The 22868-nt window shown below is 46.9% G+C and overlaps 1 protein-coding gene across 1 annotated transcript in view; it reads left to right on the top strand.

The window, feature by feature from the left end:
* CEP350 (centrosomal protein 350) overlaps window positions 1-22868 on the top strand; it is an 821600-nt gene that overhangs the window by 710861 nt on the left and 87871 nt on the right. The window contains exons 30-32 of the mRNA XM_069232082.1: window positions 16802-16940; window positions 17406-17566; window positions 18771-18907. Coding sequence (XP_069088183.1) covers window positions 16802-16940; window positions 17406-17566; window positions 18771-18907 — 437 coding nt within the window. The remainder of the gene's footprint in view (window positions 1-16801; window positions 16941-17405; window positions 17567-18770; window positions 18908-22868) is intronic.

The raw sequence follows: 22868 nt of genomic DNA, 5'->3' as shown, positions 1-22868 counted from the left end.
CCCCAGCACCAGTGTTCTTTCCCTAACCTGTACTTTTGTATCCACAATTGGCAGACCCTGGCATCCAGATAAGTCCTTTGTAACTGGTACTTCTAGTACCAAGGGCCCTGATGCCAAGGAAGGTCTCTAAGGGCTGCAGCATGTCTTATGCCACCCTGGAGACCTCTCACTCAGCACAGACACACTGCTTGCCAGCTTGTGTGTGCTAGTGAGGACAAAACGAGTAAGTCGACATGGCACTCCCCTCAGGGTGCCATGCCAGCCTCTCACTGCCTATGCAGTATAGATAAGACACCCCTCTAGCAGGCCTTACCGCCCTAAGGCAGGGTGCACTATACCATAGGTGAGGGTACCAGTGCATGAGCATGGTACCCCTACAGTGTCTAAACAAAACCTTAGACATTGTAAGTGCAGGGTAGCCATAAGAGTATATGGTCTGGGAGTTTGTCAAACACGAACTCCACAGCACCATAATGGCTACACTGAAAACTGGGAAGTTTGGTATCAAACTTCTCAGCACAATAAATGCACACTGATGCCAGTGTACATTTTATTGTAAAATACACCCCAGAGGGCACCTTAGAGGTGCCCCCTGAAACTTAACCGACTATCTGTGTAGGCTGACTAGTTCCAGCAGCCTGCCACACCAGAGACATGTTGCTGGCCCCATGGGGAGAGTGCCTTTGTCACTCTGAGGCCAGTAACAAAGCCTGCACTGGGTGGAGATGCTAACACCTCCCCCAGGCAGGAGCTGTAACACCTGGCGGTGAGCCTCAAAGGCTCACCCCTTTGTCACAGCACCGCAGGACACTCCAGCTAGTGGAGTTGCCCGCCCCCTCCGGCCCGGCCCCCACTTTTGGCGGCAAGGCCGGAGAAAATAATGAGAATAACAAGGAGGAGTCACTGGCCAGTCAGGACAGCCCCTAAGGTGTCCTGAGCTGAGGTGACTCTGACTTTTAGAAATCCTCCATCTTGCAGATGGAGGATTCCCCCAATAGGGTTAGGATTGTGACCCCCTCCCCTTGGGAGGAGGCACAAAGAGGGTGTACCCACCCTCAGGGCTAGTAGCCATTGGCTACTAACCCCCCAGACCTAAACACGCCCTTAAATTTAGTATTTAAGGGCTACCCTGAACCCTAGAAAATTAGATTCCTGCAACTACAAGAAGAAGGACTGCCTAGCTGAAAACCCCTGCAGAGGAAGACCAGAAGACGACAACTGCCTTGGCTCCAGAAACTCACCGGCCTGTCTCCTGCCTTCCAAAGATCCTGCTCCAGCGACGCCTTCCAAAGGGACCAGCGACCTCGACATCCTCTGAGGACTGCCCCTGCTTCGAAAAGACAAGAAACTCCCGAGGACAGCGGACCTGCTCCAAGAAAGGCTGCAACTTTGTTTCCAGTAGCCTTGAAAGAACCCTGCAAGCTCCCCGCAAGAAGCGTGAGACTTGCAACACTGCACCCGGCGACCCCGACTCGGCTGGTGGAGATCCAACCCCTCAGGAGGGACCCCAGGACTACTCTGATACTGTGAGTACCAAAACCTGTCCCCCCTGAGCCCCCACAGCGCCGCCTGCAGAGGGAATCCCGAGGCTTCCCCTGACCGCGACTCTTTGAATCCAAAGTCCCGACGCCTGGGAGAGACCCTGCACCCGCAGCCCCCAGGACCTGAAGGACCGGACTTTCACTGGAGAAGTGACCCCCAGGAGTCCCTCTCCCTTGCCCAAGTGGAGGTTTCCCCGAGGAACCCCCCCCCTTGCCTGCCTGCAGCGCTGAAGAGATCCCGAGATCTCTCATAGACTAACATTGCGAACCCGACGCTTGTTTCTACACTGCACCCGGCCGCCCCCGCGCTGCTGAGGGTGAAATTTCTGTGTGGGCTTGTGTCCCCCCCGGTGCCCTACAAAACCCCCCTGGTCTGCCCTCCGAAGACGCGGGTACTTACCTGCAAGCAGACCGGAACCGGGGCACCCCCTTCTCTCCATTCTAGCCTATGTGTTTTGGGCACCACTTTGAACTCTGCACCTGACCGGCCCTGAGCTGCTGGTGTGGTGACTTTGGGGTTGCTCCGAACCCCCAACGGTGGGCTACCTTGGACCAAGAACTGAACCCTGTAAGTGTCCTACTTACCTGGTAAAACTAACAAAAACTTACCTCCCCCAGGAACTGTGAAAATTGCACTGTGTCCACTTTTAAAACAGCTATTTGTCAATAACTTGAAAAGTATACATGCAATTTTGATGATTTAAAGTTCCTAATGTACTTACCTGCAATACCTTTCAAACAAGATATTACATGTTAAATTTGAACCTGTGGTTCTTAAAGTAAACTAAGAAAAGATATTTTTCTATACAAAACCTATTGGCTGGATTTGTCTCTGAGTGTGTGTACCTCATTTATTGCCTATGTGTATGTACAACAAATGCTTAACACTACTCCTTGGATAAGCCTACTGCTCGACCACACTACCACAAAATAGAGCATTAGTATTATCTATTTTTACCACTATTTTACCTCTAAGGGGAACCCTTGGACTCTGTGCATGCTATTCCTTACTTTGAAATAGCACATACAGAGCCAACTTCCTACACTTGTGCTTGGACACAACCGACTGCTTATGTCAAGCGACTGATTCCAGCGTCAGTGCCTGGATGAGATCTCTGATTTTTTTTTTGTTCCTGGGATGTCCAAACATCCTTGATGGATATGCCATTTGATGGCTCTTGTCTCTTTGGTGGGAAGCAGGCTGAGCCCTAGAACATTTTCAGGAAAGCAGTGCCACCGCACATTCCTTGGGCCTGTCTGCCCCTCCTAGACTGTTCTATCAGAATTTTCTCTCCTTTGTGGGCTATGGAAGGGGTTTCCAATATCTGTAATGTCAGACCCTGTTGGCAGCCCAGTAGGCCTCCTAGCCTTTTCGTGGGTTAGGGCATGGTTTGCAAAGACAGTTCCTGGGACACCAGGGGAAGTGTTCAGCTCTGAAACCCCCATCCGTCTCCACCAGATTCCCTACAGCATTTGAAGCTGTAATACTGCTTTAGTGTTTACTTTCTGGCTCTCAGCCACCCCATCAGAGGCAGGGTTTGAGATTTAATACAGGGATGCAAGCTATCACTTCAGACAAGGGTATCCTCTAAATTATACTTCAGGTCTACACCTGACAGAGGACCACCTGTCCATCTTTCCGCATGAAATGGAGCCCCTTTTGGGCAAAATGGCCATTGAGAGGGTTCCGGCATTGGGGCTAGGAGCTGGGTATGTTCCTCCTGCTTCTTTCTGGTGCAAGAAAAGGGCAGAGGCCTTTGTCCTATTTTAGATCTCAGTGCTCTCAATGCTTTCCTGAAGAAGATTTATAATGGTTCTCACCCTAGCCCAGGACATCTGTGACTAGAACCAGGAGACTGGATGGTGGCTTTGGACCTGCAGGACCCTTATTTCCATATCCCCATCCTGCAAGCCCACAGGTGTTAACTGCTGTTCACAGTAAACCAGGAACGTTTTCAGTTTGCAGTGCCTCACCAGTGCTCCTTGGGCGTTCGCGAAAGTGATGGCAGTGGTCCCACCACATCTTCTGAGGTCCCTGTTTTCCCTTACCTTGACGACTGACTGTTTAAGGCTTGCTCACCACAAGCAGCGTCAACCATCTCTGAACGACAACAAATCTCATATCGTTGGGGTTCACTATCAACATGCTGAAGTCACACCTGAATCCTTTGCAGACAGTGCCTTTCATCAGACCAATCTGGGCACAGTGCTGTTTTGTGCCTATTGCCTGGGGTGGGGAGTCCGGTACATTCAGGAAATTATCCTGATGTCTCAGTCTCTGTTTTAGATCTTAGTGTGGATGGCTCTCAGGCTTTGGGGATTGTTTGTCTCCTGCATCCTGCTTGTGAAGCATGCCAGATGACATATGCAAACTCTGCAGTGGAACCTCAAATCCCTGTGAGCACAGCATCAGAGAAGTCTGTCAGATTGTTTCCGGATTTTGTCGAAGAATGCAAAAGATGTGCAGTGGTGGCTGCTGGACCATGATTGAGTCAAAAGGCAGGCCTCTCTCCTTACCCCACCCAGATTTGACAGTGTCACAAATGCATCACTTCTGGTTTGGGTGGAGGCATTTGGGAGAGGTGAACACCAGAGACCGCTGGTCTCCAGCAGGAGCTCTGCTACAAACTAGTTTGTTGGAGTTGAGAATTATTCACTTTGCGTTAAAGGCCTTCCTGCGCACTGTCAGAGGGAAGGTTGATACAGGGAGGGGTGCAGTCTTGGGTCTGTGCCAGGAGGCTGTATGCCTCTGGAAGTAGCTGTAACCCCAAGAGATTATCTGGTGGTGAACAATCTGGCAGGAACTTTAAACACCAGGGCGGATAAACTCAGCCACCGATACTTAGTGGAGCATGAATGGAAGTTTCACTCAGAGGTTACATAGGGCATCTTTCATCAACTGGGAGAGCCCTGGCTTGATCTTTTCACCACTACAAGAGCCCGCAATGTCAGCGCGTTTGAGTTCCCTTAAAAAGCTGGCTCTCAGAGACTCATTCTTCCTAGAGAGAAGGTCGGAACTCCGTCATGCCTTCCCACCCTTACCTGTACTACCCTAAGTTCTGAAGATAAGGAACAATTGGATCAAAGTCATCCTAGTAGCACAGGAATGGGCCAGGAGAGTGTTGTACCAGGAACTCCTGGGCATTCCTCTGATCAAGGTGCTAATTTGGAAACATCTTCTGTTGTAGCAGCAGGGCAAACCTACACAATGGCGATGAGTGATTGCAGTTGACCTCATTTGACCCTTTTCATGAGGTCGCTGGTGCCATCGTGACCTTGAGGCATCCATCTACAAAATCGTATTACGCCAGTTATTGGAACAGATTTATGGCTTGCTGCGACACCCATAAAATTGACCCACTGCAAGCCAAGTATTCTGAGGTTTTGTTTTTGTTTGTTTTGTTCCTTACTCACCAAAGACTTGCTTTGTGTGTGCACTGTCAAAACTGTCAAATCTATTTGTCTACTCTTTCAACTTTTTTGAAGTTGCCGGATCAGCCTTTCGGTATGTACGCAATAATATTTTTTACCAACACCCTTTGTGATGCCATAGTGGAACTTGAACTTGATTCTCACTTTTTTGTCTGGGAAACCAGCTTCCAAACAGATACCAGATAAGGTCCCTTCTCCTCAGGAAGAAGACCTGTCAGCCCCAGAGGGAACTGAGCTACAGGAACTCCGGCCTTATACAACAGAGCTATTGGGCCCAGGGAGACCCTCTGGGGAAGATTTGTGCCAGGGGCAGAGGACCTGTCCCACTCTTGGACAGTCCGTCTGCTGTTGGTCAGTTAGGGTGTCTGAAAAGACCACTCCTTCAACTGAGCCATCTTTGGGGTTCTGAGAGAGGAGATCAGGGAGAGGTTCACTCTCAGCTTCCTGTCCCTCATCAATAACCATGAGCATGATCATCTCAGCTCTCTTGTGATAGTGTTTAGGGCTATTGACATGGATTACCCTTTTAGGGTTCCTGCAAGAGCCAAAGTCCACCATGATGATGACTTCACCTTTTCTTCCTCGGATAGGGTAGGGTCCACTCCATTTGTCCTGGAGGGCCCTAGGAACCACAGGATCCAAAACCCACACCTACTACCCTGTTTGTAACTCCATCAGTGCAGCCTTCTAGGCATATCAGAGCTTTTGGAGCTCTTGGCTGGGCTCAAGGTTTGTAGATGTTTTTTCTGTGTACTCAGCCATTTGAGAGCAATGGTCAAGTACAAAGTCCACACTATCCTGTTTAGGTTCTCTGAGAGGTCTATCCCATCCCTCCTTCACAAGACACCTTCTTTTGTCCGGAAACCCCTCCCCATTTTAAGGTTACCATCGCCATGGGATGTACCTTCGCCTGATAATCAACATTGAGGACTGTATATGTCTCACCAGTCAAGTATTGTTCTGAGGACACCAGTTGCTCAGTTACCAAGGTGACACTGGCACCAGTGTATCTCAGGGCTTCGACTTTAACCCCATTGATATGTGGCTGTTGTCTGTATGCCTCCAGATTACTAGGCCAGACAGCAAGGGCAGCTACAGCCACCCTGCCCTCTGAAACTAGAGTTGCCTAGGTGGGTTCACGGACATGGTCAGGACCCACCGGCTGTCCCATCTGGAGACTTACTACTGCATTTACTGCAGGTGCACTAGAAGCATTCTTTTCGTTGGGACAGGTAGGGTCTCTAGTTCAGTTTCCCAGAGCCTTGCAGTCCTAACACAGAACCTTTATGGGATCCCAGTTTTTACCTTTGTACCCACCATTGGTTTGGGAAGAGTCACCACCCTCCTGAGAACATTTTTAGGAGTCTTTAGAAGACTCTTTGTTCTTATCCTTTGCTTGAGCACCATCTTTTCCTTGGGAGGGATTTTTAGTCTTTATTATGGTCACCCCGCTCACCGCCCCCCTCCCCCCAAGTGGTAGTTTAATTCACCCTTGTTTTGACCCAGTGGTCTGCCTTCTTCCCCCAACTGTTGAAGAGAAAGTGGACCTAGGTCTACCAAGTACTGATGTAACTTCACTTGAATACAATTACTTAACAGATGCTCTTTCAGAATTACATTTTAACGTACTTCATAATAATGCACATTGGTAACTTTCAGCCAGCCACTTAGTGTTTTTATTCAAAATTCTACAAAATCTACCCCGGTCTGACTCTAGGTTTTTCGAGTCTCCCTTTACCTGATCCTATACTCTTCCATTATGAGTCCGAAGCCCTCAATCAGGGTGTCTTTCATGAGATCATAAGACTAAGCATCTGCCTCAGTGAACAGCTCCCAAAGGAGAGAGCCCAAATACTCTGGTTGACCGTCCTGGCTCTGCAGGCTCTCTCAAACGCTGTGTTCCATTTGGTGAGTATTTTGGGACAATCCTGTGAAAGTGTCTGTAGCTAAGAGTTGAGCCTCTAAGGCTATCCTGTTGGCTAGATTCTGAAGATCTGCATCTTCAGTATCTAAATCTTATGAGACACTACTAGAAGTGTTCTCATTGAAGATTTTGTCTGCGTGGGTAAAGCTGGAGCCATCTTCGATTTTCTCCACCTAAGCATTTTCTTCCTCTTCCCCAGTGGATGGATTTCTACTTGCCATGTCCTTATGATTCTCGGCCAGCAACTGCTGCAGATGGGCTTTTGTGGGTTTAGGTCCTGTGGCAAGTTTCCATGCTTTGCACAGTTCCTTAAGTTGGGTACCCTCAAGGTGCTGATAGGGTACCAGGTTGAGAAATAGGCAGGACCTTGCTCATACATGGTGTATGAAATAGTTGAAAACTTTTTAAAGGACTTATAAAAAATTAAAAAAGGCAAATTACTTTTCTAAAACACCTAACTTTAACATTTTAAGTTCTAAAGAGTTTTGCAGAAGGGACTTAACCAAGGCCCTACAACTATTTTAAACAACTTTTTTAAAAAATCGAAAATTTGAGAAAAAAAATTATTTACTCAAGACGATATTTGGATTCCTCCGTGGAGGCACTTGTCAACCAAGTGGTACAGTAGATGACAAGTCTTGTATTTGGACTGCTCCTCCACCAGTGTAGGACGGTGGCCTTTTATTGGTATGTGAATAGCATGTAAAAGGTCCAGGGGTTCCCTCAGTGAGTGACAGGGCTTGCTATGCAATCCCAAAAGTGCTCTATTTAGGGGTAGTGTGGTTGAGCGGCTTCAGGCTTTACTCAGAGGAGTGCAAGACATCTACAAATACACACAATAGTCAATAAATGGGGCACGCAACACAAAAGGAGATATCACCAATCTATAAAAATAGCAAGTATCTATGTATATTTTTAGGCATCAGAGAAAAATCGTTCAGGTAAGACTGTTTTTAAATAGAAATTCTTTTCACTTTCAAAAGTGGACAGAGTGCAGTATCTGAGTTCTGCAATATTATTCCATGGGAGAAAAAACAAGTTCTCAAAACAGATTGAGTATAGCGACTTACAAGACCAATCCCCAGGAATTAAGGTGAGCAGTGGGCAAGGTCCAAAATAGCACCAGCAGTACACTCTCAGCAGTACAGGGGTGGCTGGGTGTAGAGTGCAAAGCAGCATCGGGTGCCCAATGTGATCAAATGGAGATTAGTCACTGCAAAAAGAGGCTATAGGTTCTGGCCAGGAGGTCAGTCGGGCTGAACCAATTACGGGACTCAGGCCTCACGATGCTACAGCACAGGTAGGTAGCTTTGGTGACTGGTGCAGAGGTGTTCTTAGCAGAGGCGGTAGAGGGGGTCTGCGTGCAGCGGCTGCAGTCGTTGTTGGGGAGTCCAAGAGAGGTGATACTATGATGGACTTGGACTCTGGAGCACTGGGGAACCTTGTTGGCACTGGTGGTCTACTTCAACTCGGGTCAGAGACGGCGGGTGCACTGGTGACTTCAGGTGTCAGGTTTTGGCATTTCTGGAGGCTTCAGAATCCCCTCTTGGAATTTGCTAAAAAAACGGGTCCATTGTTCATGGGAGGTCTTGAGTCTTTTTTTAAGGTAGGCAGTCCTCCCAGTTTTCTGCAGTCACAGCTGCAAGATGAGTCAACTTTGGCGCAGATTTCGGGGAGGGATGCAAACAGGCCAACAGGGTTGGTACCAGGTCAACTGCTTCTTTCCTCCTCCTATGCTTTTGAAGCTCTTCAGTGTCCTTGGTCTTCTTAGGTTGCCAGGGTCTGCTTCTCTGGTGCTAGGTGCTCCCCTAAATACTGAATCTAGGGCTGTTAGGGGTGTGTAGGTTAGTAGTCAATGGGCTGCTGTCCCTTGGGGTCGTTATGCCACCTCTATGACCACTTCCTATGGGAAGTGGGCATAACCCAGCCCCAGAATTCCTAGGTATGCCATCACAAAGATGGCTACTTCTGAAATGTTGTGTCCACCTTGCAGTAGCCCACCTTAGGGGTGGTACTAGCCTGGAGGTGGCACGGCTATCTGACTAGCTCGTTTTCCCGCCTGTCCAAGTGTGCTCTGGACAGGGGGAGGAGGGGTGGCTTTCTCTCCTGTGAGGGCAGCCAGATTTGAATTTCAATGTTGGCAGCCCTTTGAGGCTGGCGGCCTTAGGAAGGCTAATCAGCTGGTTATCTTGTGGGAGGGGGTGTTGCACCCTGTTTCCAGGCAGACCTTTGTTCTGGGCCTCCTGAGAGTTGAATGCTCTCATCCTAGGGTGCCAGAACCGTGTCTTGGTTGGCAGGCTGGCAGAAACCAGTCAGAAAGCACACCAGAGGCTGGCAGGGGTTCCGGGTGAACTTCTAAGGTGCTCTCTTGGTGCATGTATTGGTAAGTCCAACACTGGCATCAGTGTGGGTTCACCAATACGAGATGTTTGATACCAAACATCCCTCTCTTCAGTGAAGCCATCATGTAGCTGGGGAACTCGTATTGACAAGTGTCCAGCACATGCATTTAAAATGGCTTCCCTGGCCACTTATTGTGGCAGAGAATTGACAAAGACATAGCAGGGCCATGTCTTGTCGTTCAGACATGCCCTCACATGTAATATAATGCACCCTGCCTTAGGGCTGTAAGGCCTGCTAGAGGGGTGACTTACATATATTGCATGCAGTGTTAGGGGACATGGCACACAGGTTGTGTTCCATGTCGTGTTTTCAGTTTTTTTCCTGCACCATGGCATGCAGCCTGCTATGGCAGCCTATCGTGCTTGGTGGGGGGGGGGGGGGTCCCTTAGGGTGGTACAATTGGTGCTGAAGCCATTAGGGACCCTCTTTATCAACTCAGGCCTTAGGTACCAGGGGTACCATTTACTAGGGAGTTACAGAGGGAGCTAATGGATTTGCCAACTGGGGAAACAATTGTACAGTTTAGGGAAAGAGATCAGGCACAGGGGAACCCAGTGCACTTTCAGTCAAAGTCACATCAGATACCAGGCAAAAAGTGGAGGATAACCATTTCAAAAAGAGGCACTTTCCTACAGATCTGCTGTGCATTGATGAAGATGCAGCCTTCAGAAGGCTTACAAGCTCATTCCACCACAGCTATGGCTGACACAACTACGGGAGCATGTGGAGTACCAGTCATGGACATTTGTCAGGCAGCCGCAAGGGAGTGTGTACATAAATTTGTGAAGTACTTCTGCCGTTACAGTGCGGTCTACTGTGAGGGATGTTTTGCTTGCTAGGTCCTGCAAGACTTTCTGTTTTGAACCAGTTTGCAGACCCACAAGGGTGGGAAGTACTGCTATGATATCTATTGACAGAGTACCCATTTTGTGGTTAGAAATATCCATCAAACAAACAAGTTACTTACCTTCAGTAATGCTCTTTCTGGTGGATACTCTAATTGCAGATTCCTCACTGTCCCACTCACTTCCCTATTCTGTGAACGAATTATTTTCCACCTAGAAAGGTCCCAATCTGGATATCTGCAAACTGTTAATGCCAGTCTGTCAAATAGCTCTTCATTGGAGCGCGCGGACAGCCTTACAAAGCAACTGACGTCAGCACACCTTGGTGACGCTTACATGTAGCGCTGCTTGTCATTTATGGAGCAGAATGGCGTTGATGTGGAGCCACACACTACTTTAAAGTTTCCAGATCCATGTTGACGCCTTTAAAATATCTACAAGGTGAGGAATCTGTGGTAGATTGAATAACCACCTGAAAGAGTGTTACCAAAGGTAAGTAACTTGGTTTTCTAGAACTCAGGCTGTTTATCTTCTTTCGGATCACTTCAACTTCAAGACACAACCCTAATTTGTCTTCATTAATGTAGGAAATTGGCTCTGTATACTATCTCAAAGTGAGAGATAGTGTGCACAGAGTCCAAGGGTTCCCCTTAGAGGTTGATAGTGGCAAAATTAGATAATACTAATGCTCTATTTTGTGGTAGTGTGGTCGAGCAATAGGCTTATCAGAGGGTAGTGTCAAGCATTTGTTGTACACACACAGGCAATAAAATAAATGAGGAACACACACTCAATGACTTAACTCCAGGCCAGTAGGTTTTCATATAGAAAAATATATTTTCTTAATTTATTTTTAGAACCATAAGATTCAAATTTGAGGTACGTACATAAAATGCAAGGTACTTCACTCAGGCAAGTATAGAACTTGATTTAAAACAGCTGTACACACAGTTTTGGTTAAAATGGCAAATAGCTATTTTAAAAGTGGACACAGTGCAAAAATCAACAGTTCCTGGGGGAGGTAAGAAAACGTTAGTTTCTCAGGTAAGTAAAGCACTTACACAGTCAGTCTCCTCTGAATATGCAGCCCACCATTGGGGGTTCAAGGCAACCCCAAAGCCACAGCATGAGCAACTCAGGGCCGGTTAGGTGCAGAGGTCAAAGGAGGGCCCAAAACACATAGGTGCCTTTGGAAAACAGGGGTGCTCCGGTTCCAGTCTGCTAGCAGGTAAGTACCTGTGTCCTCAGGGAGCAGATCAGGGGGGTTTTGTAGAGCACTTGGTGGGGGCCGGTAGGGCTGGGGCCAAGTCAGTTGTCGTCTCCGTTGTCTCTGCGGGGCTTTCCAGTGGTCCTCCTTCTTTCTTCTGGTTGCAGGAATCTGATTTCCTGGGTTCAGGGTCGCCCCTAAATACTGAATTTAGGGGTGTGTTTAGGTCTGGGGGGGCAGTAGCCAATGGCTACTGCCCTGGAGGGTGGCTACACCCTCTTTGTGACTCCTTCCTGAGGGGAGGGGGTACATCCCCATTCCTATTGGGGGAATCCTCCAAAACCAAGATGGAGGATTTCTTAAGGCAGGGGTCACCTCAGCTCAGGACACCTTAGTGGCTGTACTGACCGGTGGATGACTCATTCCTTGTTTTTCTCATTATTTCCTCCTGACTTGCAGCAAAAAGTGGGGGCTGTGTCCGGAGGGGCGGGCATCTCCACTAGCTGGGATGCCCTGGGGCACTGTAACAACACACATGAGCCTTTGAGGCTCACCGCCAGGTGTTACAGTTCCTGCAGGGGGAGGTGAGAAGCACCTCCACCCAGTGCAGGCTTTGTTCCTGGCCACAGAGTGACTAAGGCACTCACCCCATGTGGCCAGACACTCATCTGGTTGTGACAGGCTGGCAGGAATTGGCCAGCCTAACTTTTGGAATTGGACTGGTATACAGGGGGCATCTCTCAGATGCCCTCTGTGTGCATTTTTCAATAATTCCCACACGTGCATCATTGTGCATTTATTGTGCTGAGAAGTTTGATACCAAACGTCCCAGATTTCAGTGTAGCCATTATGGAACTGTGGAGTTCGTAATTGAGAGACTCCCAGACCATATACTCTTTATGGCTACCCTGCACTTACAATGTCTAAGGTTTGGCTGAGACACTGTAGACATAGTTCTCATGCACCTACAGTCATCACCTGTGGTATAGTGCACCCTGCCTTAGGGCTGTAAGGCCTGCTAGATGGGTGACTTACCTATGCCACAAGCAGTGGGTTTAGGGCATGGCACCCTGAGGGGAGTGCCATGTCGACCTAGTCATTTTCTCCCCACTAGCACACAGAAGCTGTGAGGCAGTGTGTGCATGTGCTGAGTGAGGGGTCTCCAGGGTGGCATAATACAGGGTCCCAGCACACTTTCAATCATAACTGGCATCAACAAAACGCAAAACGTTAGGGGATAACCATGCCATGGGAGGCATTTCCCTACACTTAAGCCTATCCTCTTTAGTATGTATGCTCGGCTGCTTACTCAGTGAAATTGTTTATTTGGTTTTAAGTTTGAGCAACATGAACGTCACAGATTTTAATGTTGTTAGATGACAGTTTAGTTAATTCTGCCAATGGATTTCAAGAATGTATGCTTGCTGTGACTGGCAAGACCGCTCATTGAAATTCAGCTTTGACAAAACCCAGTATCTGTTGCTTTTTTGTTTATTCTCCATGGCTTCTCCCTGAGGGTTTTGGCCTTTGCCATTTGGCCCTTCCCCATTCTCTCTCCCTGTCATCCGTGATCCGGTGTTGCTTCTTGACTTTGACTTTGGTTAAATAGTCAGGTTAGCCATTTGTCATCCACCTGTTTTGCTTTCATGAAAACTTTTAGTCTCCAGTCTTTTCTTGTACAAACAGTGGTGGTGTAGGCAACTATTCTGACCCATGTGGACTACTGTAATTCTGTTTGTTGATTAATCTGTTAGGTTGATTAAACTACTACAGTATTTGCAAATTGTAGTTGTGAGGCGTTCCTCTCGATGGACTTATTTCTCTGTCGTTTGTTGACATCGAATACCATTCAACTGGCTGCTAGTGAATATGAGTCATCTTTAAGATCACTTTGTCTGGTCTTTCTGCAAAAGCATAGACACCTCCCTTGACCAGAGGCACTGAGGTATATGCAGGGGCAGAGAGAGGGAATGAATGTGTGTGGGGATAAGAGGGTGGGAAGCAAGCAGGGATGCGTACCTTCCTTCTTTTTTTGCCAATGTTCTGCTGCAGCCTTGGTATGCCTGTAGCCTTGCTGAGAAAAAGCCTCAATTGTAGCCTATCTTCGACTATAGGCTTTTGTTGGCCTCTGGTATTGGGAGAAACCTCCTCTGTACATCAGAGGACTCTAAGAACATGCTCTGCCTGTCTGTGTCAGATTGTTGGGTACCTGTACCCCAAATAGTGCATTGTGGTCACATTCTGGAGTTTATATAGAAACCACAACTCTTCCCAATAGAAGCAGGAGCTACAGCAAGAGATTCTCCTCCTTCTGCTGAAAAGTGCCACAAATAAGGTTATAAAGAACCAAAAGTACAAGGATTCTATGTCGGGTTCTTTTTGGTCAAGAAAAAATCAGGCCAGTGGAGGTTAATACTAGATCTATGAAAACCTAACAAATTTCTTAAAGAAACAAACCTCCTGAATGGTAAGTCCTGATGCTTCTGGAGGGAGAGTACCTCACTTTGCTGGATCTTCAGAACACATACTTTCATATCCTGATGAATCCAAAATCACTGACAGTACCTGCAATTTACTGTGGCAGGCCATTATTATCAGTACAGTGTGCTTCCTTTTGAACTGAAGTCTGTGCCCCAGATCTTTACAAAGTGCCTTGTGCTGGTAGCTGCTTTCTTCCATCGACAGGTTTACCAAGTAGTGCGTCCTTGGACGACTGGTCCATAAGGGCTCCATCAGAGGAAGAGTCTTGTGCCTCCACAGGCGCCTGCAACAGCCTATTTCAAGAAATAGTTCTGACCTTGAACACTGAGAAACCGTAAATCTGTCCTGTGACAAGACTGCAATTCTTAGAGGCTATCCTGCATACTCAACTAGATAAGGCTTTACCCCCAAAGAAAGTGAGAAAACTCGAGACTACTCAAAAAGAATTTTGCTCATAGCAAGCAGTGCCCATCAGTATATTCAAATCACTCTTGGGTCTCTTGTCATCTTTCATCGGTCTGAATACTTTCTGCAAGTTTTGGATTAGGCCTTTTCGGAAGGAGCTGGATCTCCATCGGAAACAAACAACTGATTCATGGTTTAACAAAGTGAAATCTACCAGATGGGTCAAACATGCCTTTCTGTGGTCGAGGTTCCTTTCAAGCCTCAAAGTAGATCCTTCGTTCTGAACCTTAAGAAACAGGATAATCATGGCAACAGATGTGTTGCCGGAATTATAGGACATGCTTGAAAGAGGTGTTCATGAGAGGCCCCTAGTCAGAAGCCAAGAAGGAACATCACACAAACGTCCTATAGTTTCAGGTCATCAGACTAGGCCTCCTAATGTTCTTCTGAGGTTAGCAAAACAATGTGTGTTCAGCAGGACTGGCAACATAACCTTGATCTACTACACCAGGAAGCATGGAGAAATGAGGTCCCTTTCTATACTGAAAGAAGCATATTTGCTGCAGGACTGGCCCATCATCAACGACATTGCAGTAGAACATTTTCAGGGATGCCAAATCAGTTAGGCAGATACACTCACTCACGCCTTGTCAGATTGCCACGAGTGGGAACTCTACCAGGACCAAGCAGAATGCATTTTTTTAAAGTGGGACCAACCAACCAATGACCTGTTTGACCCCGGGGAACAAAAAAATCCCAGTATCATGCCTAGCATAGGGTAGTCTCAAGTGCACATTGGTCAGGGTTCACTTGACCACAATTTCCATAGACCAGATGATAGAAGACTCTTCCTCATCTTTGTACTCAAAGAGAATTATACACAACTCATGAAAGAGCTCTATAGAGTCTTTCCTCCAGTCAGATGTCCTCCAGGATAAAATGTCTGCTTCAGGGCAGAGTGAGGGTGCATGCGACCAGAAAAATAGCAACTTTATACGCACTCTATGCTGGAGTGAATTTAGAGGACATTTGCTGTGCTATCACGTGGAAAAGTGAGCATAGCTTCACCAGGCATTAATACCCAGATATCAATGCAGCAGCCGAATTAGCAGTTCTACATAGCCTGTTTTCAATGCAGTAAGTAGCCTTCCTGCGTTCTTCAGATGTTAGGTACAGCTTGTTGTTCTCAGCCACTCGTATTTCCTTGTGAAAGATCTAGTGGTGGAGAAGAGATTAGTTACCTCTAGCTCCGGTTCTCAGGCATTAGTATCTTTCATATATTCACTTGCACCCCCCCTCCTCCCATGTCTGAGGGTTATTTCTGTATGTTCTCTGCACCCCTGTGCAACAAAATATGAACTGAGGTGCCTTCAGACAAAATAGGTGAGCTCAGCATTTCCACGTCATTGGCTGAAGTTTTCATTATTTCAAATTAGTTGGATGTGCTACTAAACAAACACTGTGGCCATTTTAACACTGTTCACTGCTATTTAAAGTCACTGGAGATGCTGAGCCAGGCGAAGGGAATGATTCAAGCATATAGAACTATAGATTTTATCAACAATAGAAAACTTGAGCTACAGTTTAATTAACTAATTTGTTCCTTTTATTTTGTTTGTGGGATCTCTGCAGGAAAGAAGCTGCTCTACAGTGAGATGAAAAAAGTTTGAAATCCATTATCACATGAAGTTTTTGGACCACCAGTATTTGTGTCTTCTGTGCTTTTGTTTAAATACCTGCACAGTATGTCTTTCAGACACTACTGCATGTAGGCACATTGCTATAGGCAAGATATTTCATAAGAGCACATGGTGTTACTATATTATGATAGAGATGCCTTCACTGTAGGACAGGTTTGGTAAAGGTCTGTGCAATGTTTGTGTGTGCGTTTATGCATATGTGCATGTATTTACCTTCGTGTGCACTAAATAATGTAAATCTTTGGAGCAATCTTGTCTATTAGCGGAAAGCCCTTTGCACGATTCATGCACTAAGATGGTTTACGGTTGTGTGTGTCTTCATGAGAGTAGTTCACTTTTCAAGCATGTAAAAGCTGAATATTTAATTATTTAGACTCAAAATGTCTTCCTAAAATTTGCAACAATCAAATAATATAAAACAGACCATGGATTGTAACATCCATTAGAAATAATGCAAAATTCAGCTTGATGATTGGAGGCAGCAGGAATTTCTGATATGGCTGGAATTACTGTATACAATTACTGCAGTTATGCGCGCAAAGACGATGCAACAAAATTGTATGGGGTATTATGCTATGCAGACAGTGCTATTGTTCGTATATAGACATATTTAATCTTTACACAAGGAGAGATATATGGAACACTTTGTATGTACAATAGTTGCCTTGGTACGTAGTCATTGAAACATGACTTTTACATTTGTTTGTGAGTACATGTGCTCTGTTCTGTGACCGCCATTTTTGGATAGGCTGATTAACTAAAAGAATTATAGAGCAACTTCATTATGGTAATTGTGGATGGAGCCTAAAACAGTGTAGGTTGTGAGTGTTACTTTTTTACTAAGTAGTGTTCTCAATTTACAGTCTCCTCTTAAAAGCCGCAGCAGCAGTACCAGCCTCAAGGTTTTTTCAAGCAAAGAAAGTACAAAGGGGCAACTTGGAACCAAACCACAGAAGGTGCTTTACAGCTGCTCTGAGGATTCTTTATCCATGACGCCGTCAGGTTAGTACTCTCCCCAATGCCATTGTGTACTGTACCCCTCCTCTCCATTATATACTGTCCCCTCCAGTTTGTCACAGTAGTTGGGAATACTCCTTATACCGTAGTCAGTGTTTACCGTAAACCGTTATCACATGAAAAGTACGGTGGGAGTCCAGCCTAAATATCTAACTACAGCTTCTCCAGACAGTCTTTGTGGCTTTCTTATAAAATGTACTACCTTCAACCTTACCTTTCTTGTTTTGTTGCTGTGTGGCTCCATTCGCCACCATCCTATTAGAGCTTCTTTCCGGTGGATTGTCTGAGGTTTCTACATTGCTACTGAATTGTAACTCTCATATAACACCACGTGGTATAGCCACTTCACCAGCAAACATTTTTGTCCCACGTCCAATTGAATTTTATTTTGCGTGTGGTCCTCAAATTTAAAGTCCTTTTCTTCTAATGCAATCTCTTCTTGTACTCCAGAAACCACTTCTGACCAAAGTGACATTGAGAGTCGGATCCGGGCCCTGAAAGATGAGCTGAGGAAGCGCAAATCTGTTGTGGACCAACTTAGAAAAGAGCAGAAAAAACGTCAAAAGGAGAGACTTAAGGCTCAGGAAGCCAGCCTCATTAAACAGTTGGAGGTGAGACAACAGGGTGTTGGTCCAGAAGGATTCTATAAGGGTGTTAGGGGTAGCAGGCCAGCCTTATTTAAACAGCTAGAGATGAGGAAATGTAGGACTAGGATAGTGGAGAGTTAAGGTCCATATGTACATCATAGAATTGCTAATTCCACAGTTAGATAGTGCTTTTGAAATGCCACTAATACATTCATGTTATCGAAGTGCATCTCCTATCTTATGCCTGCCTTAATTTTGTGGTCTTGGCTGGCTTGCTAATGGCAGTAGTACAGTTTGGGGCAAAGTTGGGTTAAAGACAGCTACTTAATTCTGCACAATAGTCATGCCAATACTTGATCCTATTGCACCATGTACACTCCTGCAGCTGTCTAGTGATAATGCGTCATGAATGCCAGTGATATTGCCTTGATTCTTAAAGTTTGGGATAGCCACACCAAATGCTTACCCCACAATGGACCAACAAATTCTGGTTTCATTATGTTTTGAAATGGCCCAGCATTAAGAAACCTCATAGTATCTCTTAACAGCCTTAGTAATCAGTTTGATGACATAACATACAATGAAGACAGCTCTAGTCCAAGTTTAGACTTCATAAGATATATAATAAAAAAACTACCTGGAACAAGGGCAACAATCGTAAGTTTAGAAATCCAGATTTTCTGGATTCATTACCAACTATATAACTAAGTTACATTTAAATACATTCCATGTAATTTTATGTAGTGCAATATCCTAAAAATCTGTTTTATTTCAAGTCCTTTTGGAGTATCATTGGACACCCCTGTATTAGATAGTCTTTTTATTGACAAGTCTTGTGAGATCTTGCTTAACTGTGGTGTAGATCTGTTTGACAGTATGCTTTGGAGCCTCATGTTTGAGAAATTGTACACCTGTGGAGCAGACTAGTCTGAAGGCATGCTGAAGCTTGTCTTCATTGATTGGCTAGCTGCAGAATAAGTAGAGAGCCCACAGTATTGTTCACCCCAGAATTGACAAGTTTTTGAGTTGACCAGGTGAAGATTTTAGTTCGACTGTGTCATTACTGATCAATCAGAAAACATGTACTTATTACTTTGGTGCTAGCCAGTGATGAATGGTGCCCCTGTTGATTTTTCCTGGAAACATGATTGCTACTTTTAGATATTTTGTATTACTACAAGTGATGAAAGTTTATCAAAGAGACAATGTATGTATATCTTCTTTTAAGACATATGATGAGTTCATCAAGAGGACTGAAGCAGAGTTAAGCCGAGACCTGGAGGCTATCCCATCAGCGAAGCCTCAGATAAAAACACCATCTTCTTTGACGGAGAAACCCAGGCTCAAAGCTCCTCCACTACACAGGTAATTTTTGCTTTAACTCTCTACTGTGCAATCTTTACAATATGATTTTCATTGTCAAACTTGATTTCATAGTAATTTCCCCATATCTTCCAGAGTTAACCATATTCCAGCATTTTTCATCCTGAGTCTCCAAATTGACAGCATTATCAAACACAGAGCACTCTGAATTTCCAATAGTTACCATCTACCAGCCCTAACTCCTATGTATGTCAGGATCAACCAAACATTTTTAGTTTACACAAAATAAAAAAAAGAAATGATAGCTGTGACTGTGGTGTGACCAAGATGGTGCTTGGGCAGCACAAGGGACTCTGGTAGACCAGTACCATGATGAACTCCTGAGGTGATTTGGGGACCATAAAAACTACTTGTATCAGACCACTGGCTGTCTAAATGTCCTAAGGGGCAGAGGAAGCACCGGGAGAAGCTACTGCTGGCCTATCTGATAAAGACTTCTAGCTGCAGATTCCTTACCTTAGAGCTCCCTGGCGTCAGCTTTGAATGTGGAATTTTCCTGCGCCCCCATCGGGTGGCGTCGTTCAGATCCACGTTCGTCATCTGACCCCGTGTGACGTCGTCAGCGTCATTGGAGTCATCATTGGAGTCACCTGTGGCGTCACGGTCTTCTATATAGGCACCACACCAACATGTGTACCTCAGTTCTTTTCCTTCTGTGCCGGTTAAGCGCAGATCCGGAAAGAGCTACCCTTTTTTTCGGCGGTTTTGTCGAAGTTTTTTTGATTGTCTGAACGATGTCTTTGAGGAAGATGGGATTCAAACCATGTGGTGCATGACATCGCACCATGTCGGTTACGGATCCTCACAAGGTGTGACTTTATTGTCTAGAAAAGGACCACGATTCGAAGTAGTGTTCCGACTGTCAGGCCATGTCTCCGAAGGCCTTGAGAGAGAGATCTCTCAAGCTTCTAGAGGCCCGGCAGCCGTCTTCGGTTAGCGCGTCTCTGAGGAGGTCACAGTCCCACTCTAAAAAGGAGGTCGCGGCACCGCTCCAGGAGCCCCAAGTTATCTTCCTCGCATTCGAGGTCTTCAGGGCATTCAGGTAAGAGGCACAGTAAGAAGAAGAAGAAGTCCAAGCAGCCGAAGAGGCGTCCAGGGAACGTCATTGTTCCGAGCACGGTTCCGCAGAGCCATCGCTAGGGCCGACTCCGCGTCTTCCCTCTTTTCCGGTCAAATGAAAAAATTTTACAAGGCTGTGCGCCTTGTTTTTGAGTGGGTTGCACCCTCGGGTGGGTCTTCGGGCCCTGTGGGGTCAGCAGGGGCCCAGCCTCTGCACCGTTTGGGACCCCAGGATCCGATAGCGGATCCGGAGCGGTGCCGGTCTCTCACAGTCGACCTCCTCTGGCGCCAGGCCCTACATCGACGCTTTCTCCACCACCGGAGCCCACTGGTGGTGGTAGCCCCATCCTCATTCCGAATGAGCCGGAAAAACATTGTACGACGCAGATTCCCACTTTGACAGCACTGTGTAGGCATAGATCAGTGCCTGAGGCTTATTCAGAACAGCCAGGCACAGGAGAGGACTCAGAGGGGTCTGAGGACCCTTGTGAGTATGGATTGGAGCAAGAACAGGACTGGTATGAGGATCTAAGGGAAGCCAGTGGACTGGATACTTCTCCAGATGCTGGTATGCTCTCTCCTCCCATTGTGGCTACGGAGGAGGGTGCATCTTATGCCATGGTGGTGCGTAGGGCAGCTGAGGTCTTGGACCTAGATTTGCCTATGGTGCCAGTCAGGACTAATCTCCTGACGGAGGTGCTTCAGCTGAGGGTTTGTACATCTGAGTCAATGTTACCCTTCAATGAGGCCCTTACAGATGCCCTTCTGGGTACATGGTCCAAACCTAGCACAGAGGCTCCTGTGAATAGGACAATTGGCCGCCATCATAGCCCTGCTCCAAATGAACCTAGTTTCCTCACCCAACACCCCACCCTGGAGAGATTGGTGGTCCAAGCCTCCACTTCCCGTGGTGCCTTCCCTTCCGCCCCTCCAGATAGGGAATCCAAGAGGCTGGACCAACTTGGAAAGAAGTTATTTTCTTCGACCAGCCTGGCTTTGAGGTCAGTAAACACCTCTTGCCTATTGGGCCGGTTTTCCCATACTTTATGGGGTACGGTGGCACAGGTGCTGCCTCAGGTCTCAGAGGGCATACAGGACACTCTCCCCAAACTGTGAGGGATGGGAGAGATGCAGACAAGTTTACTATCAAGTGTGCCTTGGACACAACCAACTCGTTGGGCAGGGCGATTTCTTCAACAGTAGCCCTCCGTCTACTGGGTTTTCAGGGGATGTCCAGTCGAGTTTGATGGACAGGCCCTTTGATGGCTCTCGCCTTTTGGTGAGAAGGCAGACTCTGCGCTTGAGAGTTCCAAGGATCCTCAAGTTACGGCCAGATCCATGGGCCTTTCAGCGCCGACTCATCAGCAGTCTGTCTTTCGTCCCCTTCAAGGCTTCGTAAGGGGCGGGGTACCACGCCAGCCACAAGTTAGCCACCGATCTCTGCTTCCCAGCATCCTGTGCGAGTATGAGGTCGTGGTACCGTCAGACCCAGAGTGTCTAGCCAGATGTTGGCCACCACACCCACCCTTCTTCCGCAGCACCAAAGCTCTCCTAGTGTGGTTCTGCAAAACCATGTCCGTCCAGTTGGAGGGAGGTTCAGTTTCATCTCCCTCACCGGCAATCCATCACATCGGACAAATGGGTCTTGCAAATCATACGGAAGGGTTATTCCCTCCCCTTCCAGTCTATCCCTCTGGTAAAAGAACGGCTGATGGGGGATTCATTTGTTTTACTCCACGAGAAAGTTACGGCTCTCTTGGCCAAGGGAGCCATAGAAAGGGTCCCAATGTCAGAAGTAGGCAGTGGTTGTTATTCCCGCTACTTTCTGATTCCCAAAAAGAACAAGGGCCTTCACCCTATCTTGGATTTAAGGGACGTCAATCTCTTCCTCCAAAAGGAGAATTTCAAGATGCTCACTCTTGCCCTAGTCTTGTCTGCCCTAGACCAAGAAGACTGGATGGTACCATTGGACTTGCAGGATGCGTATTTTCACATCCCCATCCTGCCCACCCACAGGCGTTACTTGCGGTTCAGGGTGGGCCACAAGCACTTTGTTTACCATGCTCCTTTTCGGTCTCACCAGTGTCCCTCGGGTGTTCAAGAAAATGATGTCGGTGGTGGCAGCTCATCTGCGCAGGTTAGGGATTTCAGTCTTCCCCTACCTAGACGATTGGCTGTTGAAGGCTCCAACGCCCCAGGCTCTTGTCACCCACCTCCAGATGATGGCAAACTGCTTGCACTCGCCGGGGTTCACCATAAACGTGCCAAAGTCAAACTTGACTCCCTCTCAGAAGCTCACTTTCATTGGAGCTTTTCTGGACACAATGCAGTATCGGCCCTATCCTCCCGAGCAGCAAGTCCAGGATATTCAGATTATGATACCGATGTTTCGGCCACTATCTTGGATTTCGGTGAGGCAGACTCTGAGGATGTTGGGACTCATGGCTTCCTGCATCCTATTGGTCAAGCATGCCAGATGGCATATGAGGGCTCTGCAGTGGGACCTGAAGTTCCAGTGGGCACAGCATCAGGGAAATCTTACTGATGTGGTTAAAATCTCAGAGGGAACTGCAAAGGATCTGCAGTGGTGGTTAGTGGACTGCGATTGGGTCAAAGGCACTCAACTCTCCCTTCCCCAACCAGATCTCACAATAGTGACAGATGTGTCACTTCAGGGATGAGGCGGCCATCTGGGAGAGGTGGAGATCAGGGGTCTCTGGCGAAATCCGGGCTGCATATCAACTTATTGGAACTTCGGGCGATCCGACTAGCATTAAAGGCATTTCGTCCTGTTGTGAAAGGGAAGATAGTGCAGGTGTTCACGGACAACACTACCGCGATGTGGTACTGCAACAAGCAGGGCGGTGTGGAGTCGTGGACTCTT

The sequence above is a fragment of the Pleurodeles waltl genome, chromosome 4_2 (assembly GCF_031143425.1).
Source record: "Pleurodeles waltl isolate 20211129_DDA chromosome 4_2, aPleWal1.hap1.20221129, whole genome shotgun sequence".
In the NCBI taxonomy this organism is placed as follows: Eukaryota; Metazoa; Chordata; class Amphibia; order Caudata; family Salamandridae; genus Pleurodeles; species Pleurodeles waltl.
This window is presented reverse-complemented; position numbering and strand designations above follow the sequence as displayed.